At 38.3% G+C, this 17,790-nt stretch overlaps 2 protein-coding genes across 9 annotated transcripts in view; both read right to left on the bottom strand.

Moving 5' to 3' along the window:
- Positions 1 to 365: 365 nt before the first annotated feature.
- LOC135694796 (uncharacterized) lies at positions 366 to 12,201 on the bottom strand. Its single transcript, XM_065213675.2, has 5 exons — positions 8,841 to 12,201; positions 4,575 to 4,645; positions 3,767 to 3,883; positions 2,729 to 2,891; positions 366 to 759 (listed from the first exon to the last, which is right to left on the bottom strand). The coding sequence occupies exons 2-5, from the start codon at positions 4,630 to 4,632 to the stop codon at positions 729 to 731; spliced, it is 369 nt and encodes a 122-aa protein (XP_065069747.2). The 5' UTR covers positions 4,633 to 4,645; positions 8,841 to 12,201; the 3' UTR covers positions 366 to 728.
- A 143-nt stretch (positions 12,202 to 12,344) lies between these two features.
- Positions 12,345 to 17,790, bottom strand: part of LOC135694795 (3',5'-cyclic-AMP phosphodiesterase 4C) — a 93,072-nt gene continuing 87,626 nt past the window's right edge. For all 8 annotated transcript variants that reach the window (XM_065213665.2, XM_065213667.2, XM_065213669.2 and 5 more), the window contains 5 exons: positions 17,009 to 17,128; positions 15,927 to 16,031; positions 15,486 to 15,563; positions 14,645 to 14,852; positions 12,345 to 14,212 (listed from right to left, as the gene is read on the bottom strand). In XM_065213665.2, coding sequence (XP_065069737.1) covers positions 13,896 to 14,212; positions 14,645 to 14,852; positions 15,486 to 15,563; positions 15,927 to 16,031; positions 17,009 to 17,128 — 828 coding nt within the window. In that variant the 3' untranslated portion in view covers positions 12,345 to 13,895. The remainder of the gene's footprint in view (positions 14,213 to 14,644; positions 14,853 to 15,485; positions 15,564 to 15,926; positions 16,032 to 17,008; positions 17,129 to 17,790) is intronic.

The following is a 17,790-nucleotide window of genomic DNA, read 5'->3' as shown; positions in this document are numbered from 1 at the left end:
TTTTGCATAGGAACAATCTGCATAAAGCCAGCAAAGTTTGCAAAAGAGTGGGAACTTAATGGTTTTTGCTTGCCTGCGCCAGCCACTAAGATGTGACAGGACAAAATTGATATTTTAGGCCACGCCCATTATTGGCAGTAAAGCCCTTTTACTTGCGGAGAATTCTCATTCTATCGATAGGAAAAACTAAGGATTAACTTGAGGTTCCATAAAGGTAGTTTCAGGAGCATGGAATCGCATCGAAAAGAAAAGTTTACCGAAATGTTACCTCCCCAAAACTTTCCTATCGAATTTAGACGAAATAAAAATCGATTCTGTCGTGAAGGCCCTAGCCTGTCTCATGGCTGGTTTAAGAACATCAAGCTATGAATAAAAAGTGCCACTTTACAAAGGGCCAAGTAGATGTAACAAGTGCGGTGTAACAAGTAGATGTGAAATTTATCATTTGCCATGCCAAAAGAAATCTTCTTTCAAATATTGTTTCACCTCCCTGTTATTCTAGATGATTATGCTTTTTCCTTAGTGACGAAATGACATTTCGGAGCTAAGAGGAAATGCATTGCATCTTGTTCCAATATCATATAGAAGTCAAAGAAAAACAGAAAAGTATGTGAAAATATTATTTTAAAAAAAGCAATCCAGCATTAGTATTAGAATATGAAGCATCGAAACAGCGCCACATCGTTCATTATCTGAACAGTCCATCCAGCATCGTGCTTTCTTCTATCTTACCACCCCCATCGCCGACGACTGCTTCGCCTAAAGACAATAATTCATTTGTAAACAATCTTTTTGTGATGCAGAATTTAAAAATACTTAAGCTTAAGTATGATTCAAAATGTTTCCTTTCTTCAAAGCCATTTTTCTTTTCATTCTAACTGATAAACTTAGGCCATTATTTCTATGCATTAACTTCTAAAGAACTTTAATTAAAAATTTGATAAAAACAACGTCATTTCATTTACAGTAGCAGTTTTTAATTCAATAAGAAACACTGTAAAGAAGAGGATACATGATATTCGGTCACTTTTATAGCCGGGGGCGTCACACCCCCTCCCCCAATAGTATCTCAATAGGAAATTTCAGGTAAAATCCGTTCGGTGGAAGAAACGCTTTAGGTATTTTAAAGACCTTCATGTCATAAAATCAATAAAGGATCAAGCAAAGGTAGTTGCTCCCTCGGTTGAATATGATATTCCTTGATATGAATGAAGGTAAACAAACTAATGATTTGAATATTTGAAGATTTCTTGTTGACACTAAAAAGAAAAATCCAGGCCCTCTTTAGCTAAAATTGTGTCTTGTGTCCATTTCCCCTAAAGTTTCTCGGTAGAAGCGTCAACTGCAATTCACTATGAGCTCCAGATGCTAAGATGGAAAGAGGGATCTAAATTGACAACCAGTGCTGCTTGTTACCTAGCTTCAGAAGTAACTGACAACATGGTTCTTCTCAAGACCACGGCGAAACTGTACCAGTTGTTTTTATCTGCTGTTCAATTTGTTTGCAAAAAAATTATTTTCAATAGGATTAGTAGGATTGCTTTAGTGAAATGTGCTTGAAAGAGTGCATTTTCCAGAGAACTAGAAGCATCAAAATTCGACAATTTCCTGCTCATTCGGCGGCAACCATGGTGCCGCCTCGGATAGTAACTATATCCTTTGCCCGTTCCGATATAGAGATTTGACAAAACTATTAGGAAAATTCCGTTATTATCAAATTAAAATGAAAGTAGCGAATTATATACAGAGTTAAATTGATAAAATTCATTGCAGAGGTTTGTGACAGCAACTAAAGAATTTCAGGCAAACATTTTTGAATCAGAAAAATTTGTAGTCCACCAACCCCCATTCGATGTAACAAGAGAGAGTGGTTTGAAGCCGGGTTGCTTGGTATTGTATGCATAGGCGTAAACTTAGGAGGGGCTATGGGGCTTCAGCCCCTCCTGACGAAAACCGAGGGGGGCTGCAGCCTCCCCCCCCCCCTGGAAAATAAGTAAGTGCTTTACGAATTTTTAGATTAGTTTGTTATATTATTGGTTTCACGCATAAGATTTGTTTCATTAGATAATTGCGTTTACAGCAAAATAAAGTATGAAATTATTGTGAACATAAGGTCAGATCCAACTCGAGGCCAATCCTTCAGAGAGGCTGGAAGCATCAGAGGAAAGCAACGTGCGATCTTTGGTGACGTGATATTAGCTATGGACAAATTTGTTTTAAGATTTGTCAATTGATGAACTTGTTGACACCTTCATATAAAAAAATGCCGTGAGAAAAGAGTACATTTTGGGTGCCTAAATAGAACTGATGATCTCAACCTAAAGAAACTGATTAAGATTTAAAAATAAACTTTCAATCATTTCATTTGTGTGTTTCTTCTTCCTCGATAATGAAAAATGCACGGAAAAATCACCTTTAAGCCCTTAGCTAATCCACTTTCTATCCTGTGACATCAGCAGCTGCCATTAGGAATTGTCATTAATTTTTTAGCCCCCCCCCCCCCCCTGAAAAAGATGCAAGTCTACGCCTATGATTGTTTGCGTATAAGTACGCAAATGAAAAGAGGAAACGATTGATGGAAGTTCAACCAAGGTTCAACCCTGTTTTGCGGGCACCCGTCAAACTTTAAAACTGCGGCTGCGTTTGCAATACAAATGTGATATCCGAGTTCATTCAATAGATCCGAGCATGGACTAGTTAGCTTAGTACACTAGGCTATAAAGATTACCTTCTGCTGCTCTCTGGGGGCTTCATGTTGTCATAGCAACGGTTTCTTGGGCATTTTGGGCACACCCTGCGTTGAATTTTATGGCACGTGCGCGGCCCTCTCTGGAATTTGCATCGGTAACATCGCTTGCATCCGGCACAATTTTTGCCAGGTCTAGGATCGCCTGAATGAAGAAGAAAAACGTTTTCAAAAAAAAGGTGCAGGTGTTTGCCCATTTCCCTTGCAATATTTAGTTATTTTCTTAGTTTCCCTTTTTCTTTCCCCACCCCCCCCCCCACATGTACTAAAGCTCTTCCGGTGTCTCTTAATTCATTTGATATTGATGTTTAAAAATATTCTATACGCGCAATTTTTTTAAAAGAAACAGGTTGCCGGTAGGCTCAATTTTCTCTAAAGTTACGAAAGACCTAAATTGAAACATCCAAATTGAAACAAGCTAAGAAACATTTATATATGATTTTCAGTTTAAATTTTCGTTGAGTTGACACTCTAAACAGTCTTGACATTGAACATCATTTTATATTGCAACACTACAATTGACATGCAGTTTGCATTCATTATCAGTAAATTGGACACTCATAACGTTTCCATTTAAGAATTTATTTTGACTTCAACTCGACATTGATTAAGTTCAATGAGCTTAACTGTTTACAGATCTCAACAGAGATAGTCATTCTAGGAAAACCAAATTCCTTGATCACTTTGTTAGTTTATCTCTGAATGTGAGTGAACTATTTACTTTACCTTGGAAGCACTTTTAAAAAATTCGTTACCTAAGAAATTCAAGAAACATGTAAGAATCTTTTGATAGCAAAATGGCCAGAAAATTTTAGAAACTGCCTACCAGCACCGGACCTTAGTTTCTTATAACAAAAAAAACGTGGAACAAAACTATTCTATCATATCCACCTCTGATGTTTCAAACTATCCTGCAATCAGTGCCACAAAATGTCGGTTTTCACGGTCGAACTAGGCCAGTTCCCTCTCCCATTTGAAACAATGCTGGTTTCAACTCTGTGTCATTCTCCAAGTGCTTACCTTCAGTTTCCTCTTCGAGCTCTTCATCAAACTCGTCGTCATCGTAGTTGCTTAGGGTAGAGTCAGACAGTTCCGCATCTTTTGCCCAAGTGCCAATGTGTTCTGCCGCCACATCAGCTGCATGAATATAAGAGAGAGAGGCACGTTGAAGATTGATCAACTATAACATGAAATAACCATGAAGTTCCTGAGGGGCGAATCCAGTGGTCTATTGCTATCAAATTACCAAGGGGGCTTTTGCACAAGGTATTGCTAAAACAATAGCAAAAGCAGAAATTGGTTATATTTTGGCCCCCCTAGCACTGCACCCCTGAGAGAATCACTCTGTGAAAATATCGTACACCTTCAGTGGAAAACCTTTATTTATCGAAAGTCCGTAGAAGTTTGCTTGGTAGAAATATCGAACGCCTTTTGCAGGAGTGATGTGCCCCTCTAAATGTCCATCATTTATTGCACAAATGCATTTGTAGTTAAAACCACTGTTTTTTTCTCGACATTTTTATTATCAGGCATGCAATGCAGTAGTAGAGGTATCTACAGGGGCGATGATACGGGGAGTGTATGTTATTTTTGGCTGCTTTTCCGGCAAGCCTGATGGTCCGCATAACTTAGGTAATCAACCTGGCATCAGGAAATTCACCCAAGAAAGTTTCTAGCAACACCTCTGGGCATCTCCAGAAATATGTTTAATGTAAGAATTACAATTTCATGTTGGTAAAAGTTTAAGAAATGCAAGGGTATATATTTTGTATAATAAAAACTAAAAAAATATTTAGACGTTATTCAATAATTTGACGTTCTCACTCACCTTCAGCATCTACCATCAGAAGAATCACCAGGAATGAACAAGCAAAAAGAAGCTTCATCTTTGTTCAGAACCTACCAGAACAAGACCCGAGAGAAGAGTGAAGACCAACAAAACTTGCATTTATACCGCCCGCGATAGCCGTTTGTACGGCCCCTTTGTATGTAATTTGACGAAATTACCTTTAAATTATTTGATAATATGTTTTGTAGAATGACAATAGTAAAAGGGTCAAAGAAATACGAGTTTGAAAAACGTGATTAAGGTAAGGCTGAAAGGCGACGCTTTTCGCTTGCCATTTAAATCTCCCATTGGTAGGACAACGTGGTAGACTTTTGTTGCGTGTCCAATTGGCTAGTTTTCAATGATAATAAGCGCCCTGAAAAGGCTTGAGCAGTTGACTCTTACGGGACATAGTCCACAATCTGAATCCCAAATCATATTTTGAAAGTGACCCAGTACTCGCCGCAAAACGTGTCTCAAACCATGTAGCAAAGGATGCGAATGTTTTTGAATTAGCGAAGATGTTTTGAATTTCTGCCCTGCAAAATTGTTTGGGAATGGAATGAATAGACCATCTCCGGGTTCACCAAAATGGAAGTCCTTTGTTCTATAGCAAGTTCCAATTGCTCGGGTTGGGCAAACAGGGGCGCCCATACAAGGGGCTGGAGTGGCAGCTGCCCCTCTTGCCCCTTTCGAAGAGGGGCAGAGGGGGCAAGAAGTGCCCTGAAATACAAGAAAATACTATAGTATCTTCTGGATAATTGATGACCACTTTGACTACTCTCGTTATGTTAATCGAGGGATGATTCACTCTCGCAAGTAGCGTACGAGATTTTGCCTAAAACAAAAGGAATTTCTGGGGATTTTCAGATAAAACAGTAGGATTTTCACGAAAGGTGTACGAAATTTTTTTAGAGTGATTTGCCCCTCGATGTTAATATCTACACTCCCTTCACGAAAGTACTCGGACAGTTCGAAGGTCGATTGCGCTTTCAGACAAAAACAAATTTAGGCTGGCGATAACGACTATTTAACTTAATGGTAGCAACTTTTTGAGAAACCCTTCCAAAATAAACCAAAACATTAAAATGCTGCAAAATGTTTGCGCTTTTTATCCGATATCATTTTTTGTTAAAATGGGCCATTAAACAACACATGACACATGGTAATATTCTACCAGGTCATAAACGTTCTTCCAAAGCAGAAATATCATTCAGTGCAGGGCCATGAAACCATATTATTTCTTTACCACTGAAAGTCTTGCTGAATAGTATGGTGGAATTACGATTTTACCCGGAAAAATGGTGTACCAAATAGACGACTACAGAAAGGCTTTTTGCACTAAAGATTTCGCATAATTTGTGCACGTAATAACTGATTTGATAACAGCACACTAAACAATAGATTTTTGTGTAAGCTCTCTCTCCAATAATCGGAATTGGCACAACTGATGAAAAATAATTTGGTTTTGTAGGTTTCATTGGTATACGCTTGTTTTTAGCACTGTTTGCGCTCTAAAAACAAAGTATATCGTTATCCACCCTAAAAAGATTTAAACCACCTTTATCTTGGAAAAGCCCCCCAAACGGCCTGATCAACATTCACATTCGAAATCTACACCAGAAACTACCCTAGAAAAAGTGGTTCCGGTAAAGTCTCCTTCTAGGTGGTAATGCTAGCCCCTCCAGCCACTGGACTTATTTGATGAGGGATGTGGCAATGTTATTTCTGAGAGAACCACTTTTATTAAAGTGAAAACATTCCTCTGTTGATGATATTCTCCCGAGTAAAAAACAACTTGCTTTAAAGTTTGCCCCCCCCCCCTCAGGTATGGTTCTTGCTCAAGTTTGCCTACCCTAGCCGATATCTAGAGCTACGCGGTTGTCTCGATGGTATAGACGGCTACTGTATTCATTGCAGTCTTTGCCCCACTTGTGTCATGGCGTCATAACATGTTTACTGCGTTGGTGCAGAGTACAGTTACTGTTTACTTATCTAATATTTGTAAGATTTAAAGCGCCTGGTTCCCATTAGACCAACCCTAGGTGGTGCCAGAGAATTCAGCATTTAATCTCTGAAAAACAGTTCGAATTGCCCCCTTATCGATCTACAAAACTTTCTGCGGTTTCTTGAGGCTCTGGTAGCCGGGGTAGTCCCATCCGTGTCAGATATCTTTGAATCCAACCTTTATATTCTTAGGAAACTTTTGTTTTGAACCTGATTATATTCTTAAAGTATTCTGGTTTTTTCAAATCTGACATGGTTTCAGGGTAATATTGCAAAAACAATGCCTTCCGCTGAATAAAAACGATGCTTTTGAAAAACGAGATCTGTCAGTTCGGCGATTCTCTGTTACGAACACTGCTGAAAGATGAGACACAAATGTGCGAATTGAGGCTGAGCAACATTATAAACCACTGTAACAGGCAAAAAAAAATGATGATGAAAACCATTTTAGTTCCCACACTTTAGCTCTGTTATTCGCTAGATTTGAAGAGATCATACTGTTAAATTTGCTGGCTTTATGCATAAATTGAAGAAATCATATGTCCTATGCATAAATTAAAATTACGAAAACCAGCCAGGTTGAAACCAGCCAGCTGATACTACAGGCCGAAAATTTCTTGAAATGATGAAGTGAAGAAGTGGCATCAGAATACAAGTCGCATTTGTTTTCGCTGCATTGAAAAAGGGTAAAATTTTGAAGGAGAAAAACAAATAATTGTAATACGTTTCGCGGTCTGAGGACTTTTTTCCAGAATCAAACCAAAGAACAACGATAAATTTCTCGGAACAACAAGATATGTATCCACAAAATACTTTTACAAGTAAATCTAAATTTTAGACTAATCAGAGAACCTTTCCCAAGCGCTCTCATTAAACGAACTGAACTAATTGTGTTAATACATAATTGTGCAACATAATGGTATGACTCAAGGGGCAAATAAATGATACGGTAAGGTCTATTTAAAATCTGCAACGTTAATAGGATTAAAAGATATAATGCGGAGAAAATAGATGTGCTACTTAGTTAATTAGAAAAGGTGAACGTAGAAAACAAGCAAAATGAGATTCGAAATAAACCTCCTATGTAACTTTGTTGATAGCAACCATTAAACTAAAATGCTGTTGCTGAGCAACACAAGTAAGGCGTGGCGGTGCGGTCGCTGCGAGGCATAACGTGTATTGCGAGGCAAAGTACAAAGCAGTATTACATAGTAACCAGCCCCTTTGTGTAAATGCTCTTCGGAGTGCTCCAGTATCTCCCTGTCAGAATTTATTTTGTAGTTTGCAGGTTGAACAACATTTTATATTCATGCTAATTTAGAGGATTTTCGATTAGGACCTAAATTTTATTATACTGATTCATGAGCAGCTCGCCCTGAAAGAAGGGTGCGTTAGTGGTAGCGTTATTAGATTAATTATGATACTTTTGACCTCGTATCACAAAAACTGAACAAAAACCAAGAAAAGCCTCTAAATGCACAAAACCAGCTAAATCTGTTGTAAACTGGCGGATAAACAAAAACTGAAAGTTTTGTTTCTAGAACTATAGTTCTAGAAATATATTTTGGAGTGTAGATATAGAAGGAAACTGTGATCTGCAAACCAAGTATAAGTCAATTTGTCTGCACAAATTTCAGGTCGCCTTATGTTTCAACCCATCGGGAATTGCGTACGAAGTACTAAATCACTTGATGGCAGGGTTGTGTATATATCAAGGATTCAAGACATTTAACTCTGAGGCCATCCATAGAGATACTCTGAGGAAAAGTCTGCCGGTTTTCTCTAATTGAATATTTTTGATTTCTAAACACTAAACACGTTTTTCGACCAATTTTTCTTTATTGTTTCAATTTTGCTAAAATGTCAAGTCCTGTGTGAGGTTCACCAAGGATGTTTATCGGGCCCAACTCTCTTTGCTATTCTCGGTTGTTTCAACGATAAAAAACACTACATCAGGTGGGATTACAATTCAAAATACTAATATCAAGTTTTATTTCATGCCAAACTGTGTTGTTGAGACACAACATATTCCTGTTAGAGTGTTCAACACGATCCAAAACGAGAATTATGACTTTTGAGTCTTGATAGTCAACTTCAGCTTTGCATTAATAAAAATTTCTCAGTTGGTTCTTTGACAAGAAAGAAACGCTAACATATAAACCAAATCCGACTGGAAAGCAAAAAACACATGGGGTCAAGATGTAATTCCCTGTTTCATAAACACACATAAAAATAAAGAAGAAACACAAAGCAACTTACATTGCCCTCATTTCCCTCAAATAGTTAGGTAATTGAGTTGCATCCAGCTTCTTTCTGTCTCTCTTTCTGACCATAATGTCTTACCTTGAACTATGTCTCCGAGGTCTGCGCTTTGAAGAGTAATAAATTCTTGAAATCAATCAACTTAAAAGCACGTGCATACGCCCCAGGCGCGAAACGAACATTTTGTACGCATCATTTACAATTTGGGAGAGGTAACATTTACAATATCCTCAGCATGGGGGCATATCAGAATTATACAGGGGGTTTTACTGTTAGAAAGCGAGGGAAATCTACTCTTGTAAATAGCCTGGGAGATTTTCACTGAGGCAAAAGGATTTCTAGGGGCTGGCCCACAAAGCAATAGGATTTACACCAAAAGTGGATGAAACATCATATAATGATTGCTCCTTGTAAAAGACGGGAGTGTTTTCCAAATCATGGTTTTTACATGCTTAGTGACATATTTGAGTCTTGCGGAACACAATAGGTATCCAATGCTGGCGATCTTCGGGTTATTTATTAACTACAAAATTAAATCAATCTGTAATCAAAACTAAAGTGAAAGATTGAATCATTTTTTCCCAGCAACCTACAATACCTGCCAAAAGTCTTGGGACACTGACGTCAATTTCCAAGTTCAAAATCAATCATCGCCCCTCTCCCCCACGGAACTATGTTGGTTTACTATGAAACGGGTTGGGAATTAAGGAAGCATTTTCTTTTGCGCTTCTTTTGTGATATTTCTCTAAATTATCAACATTTTTCTAGGGGGAAGGGGCGCGAGTAGTAATCTTTTTTCGGAAAAGGGATGAAAGATATAAAATGCAATGCAAACTGCTGGGTGCTCCAAGTTCTTTTGGCATCACCGTGTGTCTTCAACAGCAACCTGTCTTACAAAATCTTTCATAACTGTGGTCTTTAAAGCTACAAGAATCTTAGTTTACATTAGTTTCAATCTGATTATTCAGTTTCTCACGGGTGTTAATCTTGCTTTACAAGCTACAAATTTTGTGTAAATAACTTAGATGCACGGCAAACAACAATTCCGGACAAAATTGTTGGGAAATATGCAATTTTCTACATTTGAATTCGAATCCCTCTTCCCACTGAATCAATATTGCATTGTAGATCTGTAAAAAACACTGACAGTTACTCTTAAAGCAATTTTTTGAACACTTCTTTGACTTCTAAATAACGCAGTGATCTCTGTAAATCTTTTGACCCTGCCCATCATGTTTATATTTTAAAAAGACTAAAACAGCAAGGAATGATAGGAAATTTTTTAAATTCATACAAGTCTCTTTATTGCAAAGTCAAATTCAGTCAGTATACATCGCTGGAGGCTCATTTATTGAAGAGAGAGAGAGTTCATTCTTTGCAAGAAGGGGGGTTCTCCAAGGGTGCTTTTAAGGCCACTCTTTTGCTTTGCTAAATGATAATTTAGAAGATTATTACTAACAGACACATAAAAAGGCAACTCTTGAAAAAAATATTGGCACCAACACCTGAAGAAATTTCAGAAATAGTTCAATTCATTATATAATTATTAGGTTATACAAAAGCTCAAAATTAACAAAAAAATAATTGTATTTGATAAAAACAACCATAAGTATAATGAGACCTTAAGCTGGAAACTTTGTGAACACAGAACAAAAACCAGTGTTACACGATCAAATTTTTCCAAGAACTTGTCTCGAGTCGTCCTATGCTGTGACTCTGTAACTACGTCCTAAATTGCTGGCCGACTGCATCGGAAAACAGGTAATTTCTTTGCTGTGCAATGCAATTTTTGTTTTTGTAACTCAGTGCTACTTTTTGCAACGATTGCAGGTAATTTCATGGCCATTGCACCAAGTAAAATGGAGTTTCGCAACTCATGAGTTAGTTGGTTTTAATTAGCTTTATTATAGTGTACATTTACCAAATTAAAAGAAAGCAAAAAAAAATGATGCAATCTTGGCTTTGGCGCCAAGACATCGAGGTTACTGCAAGTTTTCAAACATGTGCTAGAGAAAACCTTACCAACGAAGCACCAGGACTGCATCCTTTTGCAGCAACATCCTAGAGACTTGTCTGTTGAAAACTCATTGAATGGTAAATCCCACTGATTCAAATAATCTTCCTGCATTTCAGCAACTTTCCCGCCAAACGAAACGAATTTCATAATCGAATATTTTTCGAAGGCTTACCGTTCAAACCAACTCTCTCATTCTCCTCACGGCCCAAACAGATTTCGACCGCCAAGACTGTGACGTAAGAATACCAGATATAGCCTCTTGGGACTCGGCTTTGGTCATACATTGGTTGTTTTCATTATGCTTTGCTCCCATGGGCTATGGTTTCTATTGTTCCTTCCAACGTGACGAGCATCGTGTTGGGACATGAAATCGTGCTCCAACTTTCTACAACATCTTGACATAACAAATTTGAGTTATACAGAAGGCTTTGCGCATCAGTTTGTTTTTGACTTGATCGAAATTCGCTAGTTAGTCATTTCTAGATAAACAGTAAATCCCACCAAGAAGAAGCTAATGATTTATGAACTTACAGCCTGCCTTCCTTTGATAAAGAGACAAATATAAAGAATCTATATCTTCCTGACAATTCTTAAGGACAATCCATAACGTTTATCCTCGAATGCCCCCCCCCCCCCCCCGTGTAAGTCTCCAGCTAAAAAGCTCCCTGATTAGCCTCAAGGGGGCGGGGCAAACGAGAGGTTTTACAGTACATCAGACCAAATAACGAACACCAAGGCCCTGTTCACACGGGAACGCAATCGTTCCGTTCCATTTTTGTTCCAGTTTCTGGAACGGAAAAGTATACTGTTCACACGGTAACGGAACAATTGCGTATCGATTTTTGTTTATGTTCAGACGGGAACGCAATCGTCCCGTTCTGCAATTTGCGCGCCAAAATAAGCAAATTATTTTTGATGCGCATGTCCATAATGGAGATAGATTTCATCATTTCGATTTATCTCTGAGCTATCTCTGAATTTTTTAAACAATTTGAATAAATGGAAAATACAAAAGCGCCCCAATATAAGCGAGCTCGTGGGAAAATGGAAGCCAACCCTAAAAGGAAGGAATTTCAATGTTTGCAGAATGGTGTTGAATCTTTTAAATGGACTGACGAGATTCAGCCCAATGGTGTTTTTGAAATCCTCCATTTTCTTCGCTGAGTTTATTATTGTCACCTTTTCCTTCCCTCAACAACAACACAGACGCATGCGCCAAAGGCAAAACTCTTATCAATCCATTTTCTGGACCAGTTCTGCGCGTTCACACGGGAACGGAACGGAACGATTGCGTACCGTTCCACTTTTCGTATCAATTATTTTATCGTTCCACTTTTTGGAACGGAACGATGTCGTTTGAAGCGTTCCCGTGTGAACACAACCCCTGAGCGTTACGCTGTTCGGAACGGATAAGAACGGAACGGAACGATTGCGTTCCCGTGTGAACGGGGCCCAAAAGACGAAGACCAAAACAAAACACTGAGTCACTCGTATCGTTTCCTCTTTCTTAACTGCTTATAAACAATCTAAGTGCTTTGGTCATTACGGTGCCGCTCACCAAACGAACAATTAATCAACAGTGATTCAAATCGCTATTAACATAAAACTATTTTACAAGTCATATTTGATTCGAACTCATCTCGAAGTTTTACCATTACTGGTAACTGTAACATCTGATATACAATATACTTCTTTGCCTACAATCACCCTCTTCTCACACACGCGAAAGACGCAGAAGAACGCGGGAAGCATTCCAATATGATTCCAGAGTAATTTTAAGGGCCTTGAATTTCAAACAACACGGAACGCATTTCTGTGTAAATACGTGCAAAACAATTGGAAACTTGCATGGGTATTGTTAGCTTTCCGTTGCATCAAACGCCATAGAACGCTATATAAAATATTCTGCCGTTCAGTGACAATATGGGGGCACGATCAATTGATGGGACTTAAATATAGAGTATATATACTGTGAACTATCTGCGTCAGTTCCTACATTGCGTTTAATACATATAAACCGATATCATAGGGAAAAATGGAATGAAAAGTTTACTTTAGGCCTAACAAATTTCAAAATGGTACGTTAACACTGGGGGGTGGGGGGACTGGGTTGTCGATTCTGTTGAAAATTCACTAGGGCTAACAACATTATAACAAAATTGCGTTAAACGCGTGAAGATTCAAGAACTGAATCAAGACTTTGATAATAATACCAAGAATGACGCTTTTGAAGAACATTCAAGTTGAGGTTCTTTACAATTGATTTGCCGATAAACACAATTCTCTGCGGCATTCGGGGAAAGTACGAACACAAGAAGATATTTACCTTGAAAAGATAGACCCTAAGATACAAACAATCAACTGATATGCCGATGGAATGGAACGACGTCTGCATGCGAGACGCAAATGCAACTACACGTTGTGGCGATTAGAAAAGTAATAGAATCTGGGCTATGACGTCATATATATGCTGAATGTTAAAATACCGAATAGGTGGCAGGCAAGGAAACCTGCTAGCACGGAAAACTACTTCTGAAGATGTTATGTCCAGTAAAATCTGAATCTGTACAAAGTCAAAAGTTTGACATGGAAAAAATTGCTGGCTAGAGGTATAGGGTTGCCGCAGACAAAACTGTTTAGCCTTCGGCCAAGTCCAACATGAAAATCGGCCTCAATTCCGAAGCAGAACAATGACATCAGTGCTTCTCGAGAATAATTGAAACCTTTGCATAATTCAACACGACAATTGAATTGAATGCCCAACATTCAAGAACTGGTACAGTATGACCGAGCTTACAACAAGTACATGTCTCATCGTCCATTAACGCGCTATTTCCGCAAACACACATCGAAAGGCATTTGATGCTCTCTGTAGCGCCAAGCACGGCAATTGCGCATGAACACATGACTTAAAGTGATCGAGATTCGAACTCCTCCGGCAAGGCATCCCAAGTACCCGAGCAGAGATAAAATCATTCGACAAACTTTCGAACGAATGACACTGAAATTCATGATTTTTCGAAACATCCACCAAATCATGTAATGACTTTTTCTTTAAATTTATCATTTGAGCTATTTACAGTATGTTTTACAGGAGATGAATGTTTTGGCAGCGCGTTGCCTTTGTCACAACTCTTTACAACAGTTCCATTTTGGTTCTTCATAGTTCTGGGCTCCTCCGCACTCGAACAGTTATTCTCTTTCTCGCGCTCCTTCCCACAAGCTAGTTCTTGCAGTTGCTTCTGCACTTTGTCAATTGTTTGCTCAGGTGGTTTTTTCAACAACAAAGAGTCCGATTTTCTCCTTTCGTCCCCGTGTTTCGCTTCCAGCAACCCATTCTCCTCACTGTCGTCTAGAAGTAACAAAATATTTTGAAGCATTTGAAACTGTGTAAAAACTAAATAAAGAATAGCAAAATCATGTATTATTTACAACAGATGCGTAGAAACAAGCTACAATGAATTCCGTCACAATAACGAATCGAAAACAACAGCAACAGCCACAGCAAAAACAACAGCAACAATAACAACAGCAACACAAACATCTATCGTGCATATAACTGCTTTGATTCGTAAACGGAGAGGCAAGCCATAGAAAAGCAAAAGCCTTAACGTAGTTAACAGATCGTGTTAAAAATGGTTTTGCGTAGATCTGCCCTAAGGCTACAAAAACATGGAGACCTTCTCTATTCTGTTGGTCTGAAAGCCTTAAAGCGTCTGCATTCATAAAAATTGTGGAGCGATTAGATGCCTTAATAAAACGATATAGATTCAAACCGACTTACCTACACTGTTTTCCAGTTGCAAACTAACCCTTCGTAGTGAGGCCATGTTAGGAGACGATTTCGGTGACGTTGTCGTGCTAGGAGAGCACTGAAGTTTGTACCAATCCCTATTTCTGTTTAGGTTATCCAGCAGCTCCTGCGCATCCGGATAGACAAGGTCGGCCCAGGTCTCCCACAACGGGTGCACGACGTAGTCAATGAACACGACCTAAACGATAGAAAGTCAAAATAAAAACACTTTCTAGTTGCATTCAGCGACCATTCAAAGGAGGGTTTAAAAAGTTGTAGGTAGTAGACCGAAGGAAGGATGAACAGTTGTTGTTAGCAAACGATATGAACAAAATAATATTGTTTCAGTTTGACTAAGCCCTCATTTCGCAGAAGCCGAGGCTTGAATAAGCCATATCCCTCCAAGCACGCTGCAACATTATAAAAAGCAGCCAATTGACAAACATTTTCTCAGCCATTTCTGTCTACATTAGAGCACCTTCACGTAGAAACTTTTCATGTAATTTAATTCAAGAGCATTTGTATCAAGTTCATTTATTATCCAGTTTATTAGATAACAAATCTGACTATTTTTAAGATATATCCCGTGCTTTTAATAATCCAACTCTTAAGAATTTCAATTGAATAAGCCTCCTTCTTGATTCAGCCTCCTTCTTGATTTAGCCCCCTTCTTGAATAAGCCTTCCACTTCAATAAGCCCCCTTCTTGAATAAGTCTTTCTTTTAAACAGGCCCTCTTCTGATTTAATCTCCCCGTGATTAAGCCACCCTCTTGATTAAGCATCATTCCGGAATAAAAACAATACTTGATAATGGATAAGGCGTGAACAAACCTGGGACTTTGCAATGTTGGCATTGTGACGGTCCATCATCGGGCTGACATCCATGCCCTTTTCCCGTTCAATGTCACCCTTGTGTTTAAAAAAGAAATAACTTAGCATAGATCTAACAAAACGTATGCGACTTTCTATGAGCAAAGCTTTGAAAACCTGAACAACAATCGTAGATGATATTGTAGAAAATATGCTTAAAAAACCTGTCGTGGAAATTACGTAAATAACCTTTGTGAAATCCGTTAATGCTCAATAATAGTTCGGAAAGCAAATGAGGGTTTCTATCCAGCTTGGCTTCAATAAAAGCGCAATTTTAAAAGGCGGCAACGCAAAATGGCATTAGTGACATAATAGTTAGGTCTTTCGAATAAACCTTTGACTAGCATTGTAAGCTCTGGTACATTCTAAAAAAAACCTGTAGGTTCTTTTCATATGACTGACCTGTGTGAAGAACTCCTCCATCAATCGATCGAGCCATTTCTGATAATGCCTAAGAGGCCTCGTAGGGTTGCTCAGATCGGAGCAATGAACCAAGCATTTGAGTATCTATGGTAGAAAGAAATATAGCTAATTCGGAAAACAAGTAAACTGAAAACCCAAAATAGACACAGAAGCTTGGGTTATGTTGGGTTTTGAAAGGGGAGAGGATCTCTGTTCGAAGTTTCTTGAGATCTTCATCTTCTAGAGGTGGGGAAGTGAAATAAATATTGCACTCACGATCATTCCAGACTAGATTTTATCGTTCGTTGTAGGCCTTTCAGGTGAAACAGACCTTCTACTAGTACTTCTCTATCAACCAAAAAACTACATAGTTCGTTATTGACAAGGTTTACTTAAGAATCGGTTGTTGCCTTGATGAAATTTTTATCACCGGAGAAGTTTGGGCAAACACGGTCTAGATTCGGGTGGTAAACAGACAAATAGGCAAGAACAGTGTGGAAAATGATTTTGGTTTTTTCTTATTTTGCAAGCAAATGATGAACAAATTCTTGTGAGATCTTGCAAATTTTCGCCAAATACTTTATGTAAAAAACAGAGATAGAAGATTGAAGAACCGAAAATCTCCCCGCAAGAAATTTTTTCGCATACTTCAAAAAATTACTTCAGAGGATAGGAAGTGATCTTAAAAAAGGGAAGAAATAATTTAGCAACTCCCATCACCTCTACAAAATATCAAATTTCTTGGCGCTTTTAGCTTGAAAATGAATCTGTATTTATCAACAATAAATTTTGTATGTTTATGTCATTTTGGACTAAACATCTCGGACATTCTAAGACGAGTTTTATTGTTCACAACAAAAATAATAAATTCAACTATTGATACAGATACAACAATAAAATAACATTTTCCAATCTTTAGAATGCAACACTTTGAATCTTAAATTTTCGTGACATCATTTAACAAAATACATTAAAAATGGGGTGGTGGGTGACAGTTCCTGTCGGACTAATTTTCCATGAAGCGAACCGAACACACTGCGTTCGTTTAAAAGACTAATAAGATATCAAAACGTGATTCTCACATGAAGCCGATCATTGAAGGCATCAAGAACCAAATGCTTCCCAACAACACTCTTCGTTTCTACCATCGTTTTGAGAGCGGCGAGTAGGCTCATATGTTTCGCATTGTCTGTCGCCAGAACCTAAAGAAAAAAACTTTAGTACTAGAGCAAAATCTTATTTACATTTTCAAAAAGTTGAGAATATCGTCACGCAGATGTGAGGGTAATGATGGCGTAAACATCATTTCAAAAAACTTTTGACACGTGCATAAATAAACAGACCCCACATGACACTGATAGGGGCTTCTTTGTTTGTCCCTTTTAAAGGAGACAGAGCAACAAAGAGCCTTTGCACGCCTTTAGTCGAGTTTCTGACAATCAGAAAGTAATATGCCTCCTGTATAATGCCCTATTCTATTTGGAAAAAATTTCTGGAACTGGAAGAAAGCTTAGAAGACAAAGAAAGTCATGATCGTCATGAAGTCATTTTTGTAGATTCCATATACCACCACTGGTGGGGGAAGACAAAACAGAAATTTTGTGAGCAGCGTTCCTTTAATGTGAAAAGTTGAAAATCAATGTTTTTAAGACCTTTTCCTCAGTCCCTCATTAGAACAGATACAAGTCCACTGTCCTTTAAGTAAACTGTCTTGTCTTTCAGCCTATGAACTTCTTTCTTTATTCGCGCTCATATGTTTTGCTTTGACTATATGCACGACCGCAAAGGCCCTATGTTGCTCAAGCCCTATGTTTGCTCAGGCCCTTTGGACAAAATGTTCTCTGCGTTTACAAAGTAGATGCAG

The sequence above is a fragment of the Rhopilema esculentum genome, chromosome 8 (assembly GCF_057945365.1).
Source record: "Rhopilema esculentum isolate cy_ngs chromosome 8, ASM5794536v1, whole genome shotgun sequence".
In the NCBI taxonomy this organism is placed as follows: domain Eukaryota; kingdom Metazoa; phylum Cnidaria; class Scyphozoa; order Rhizostomeae; family Rhizostomatidae; genus Rhopilema; species Rhopilema esculentum.
This window is presented reverse-complemented; position numbering and strand designations above follow the sequence as displayed.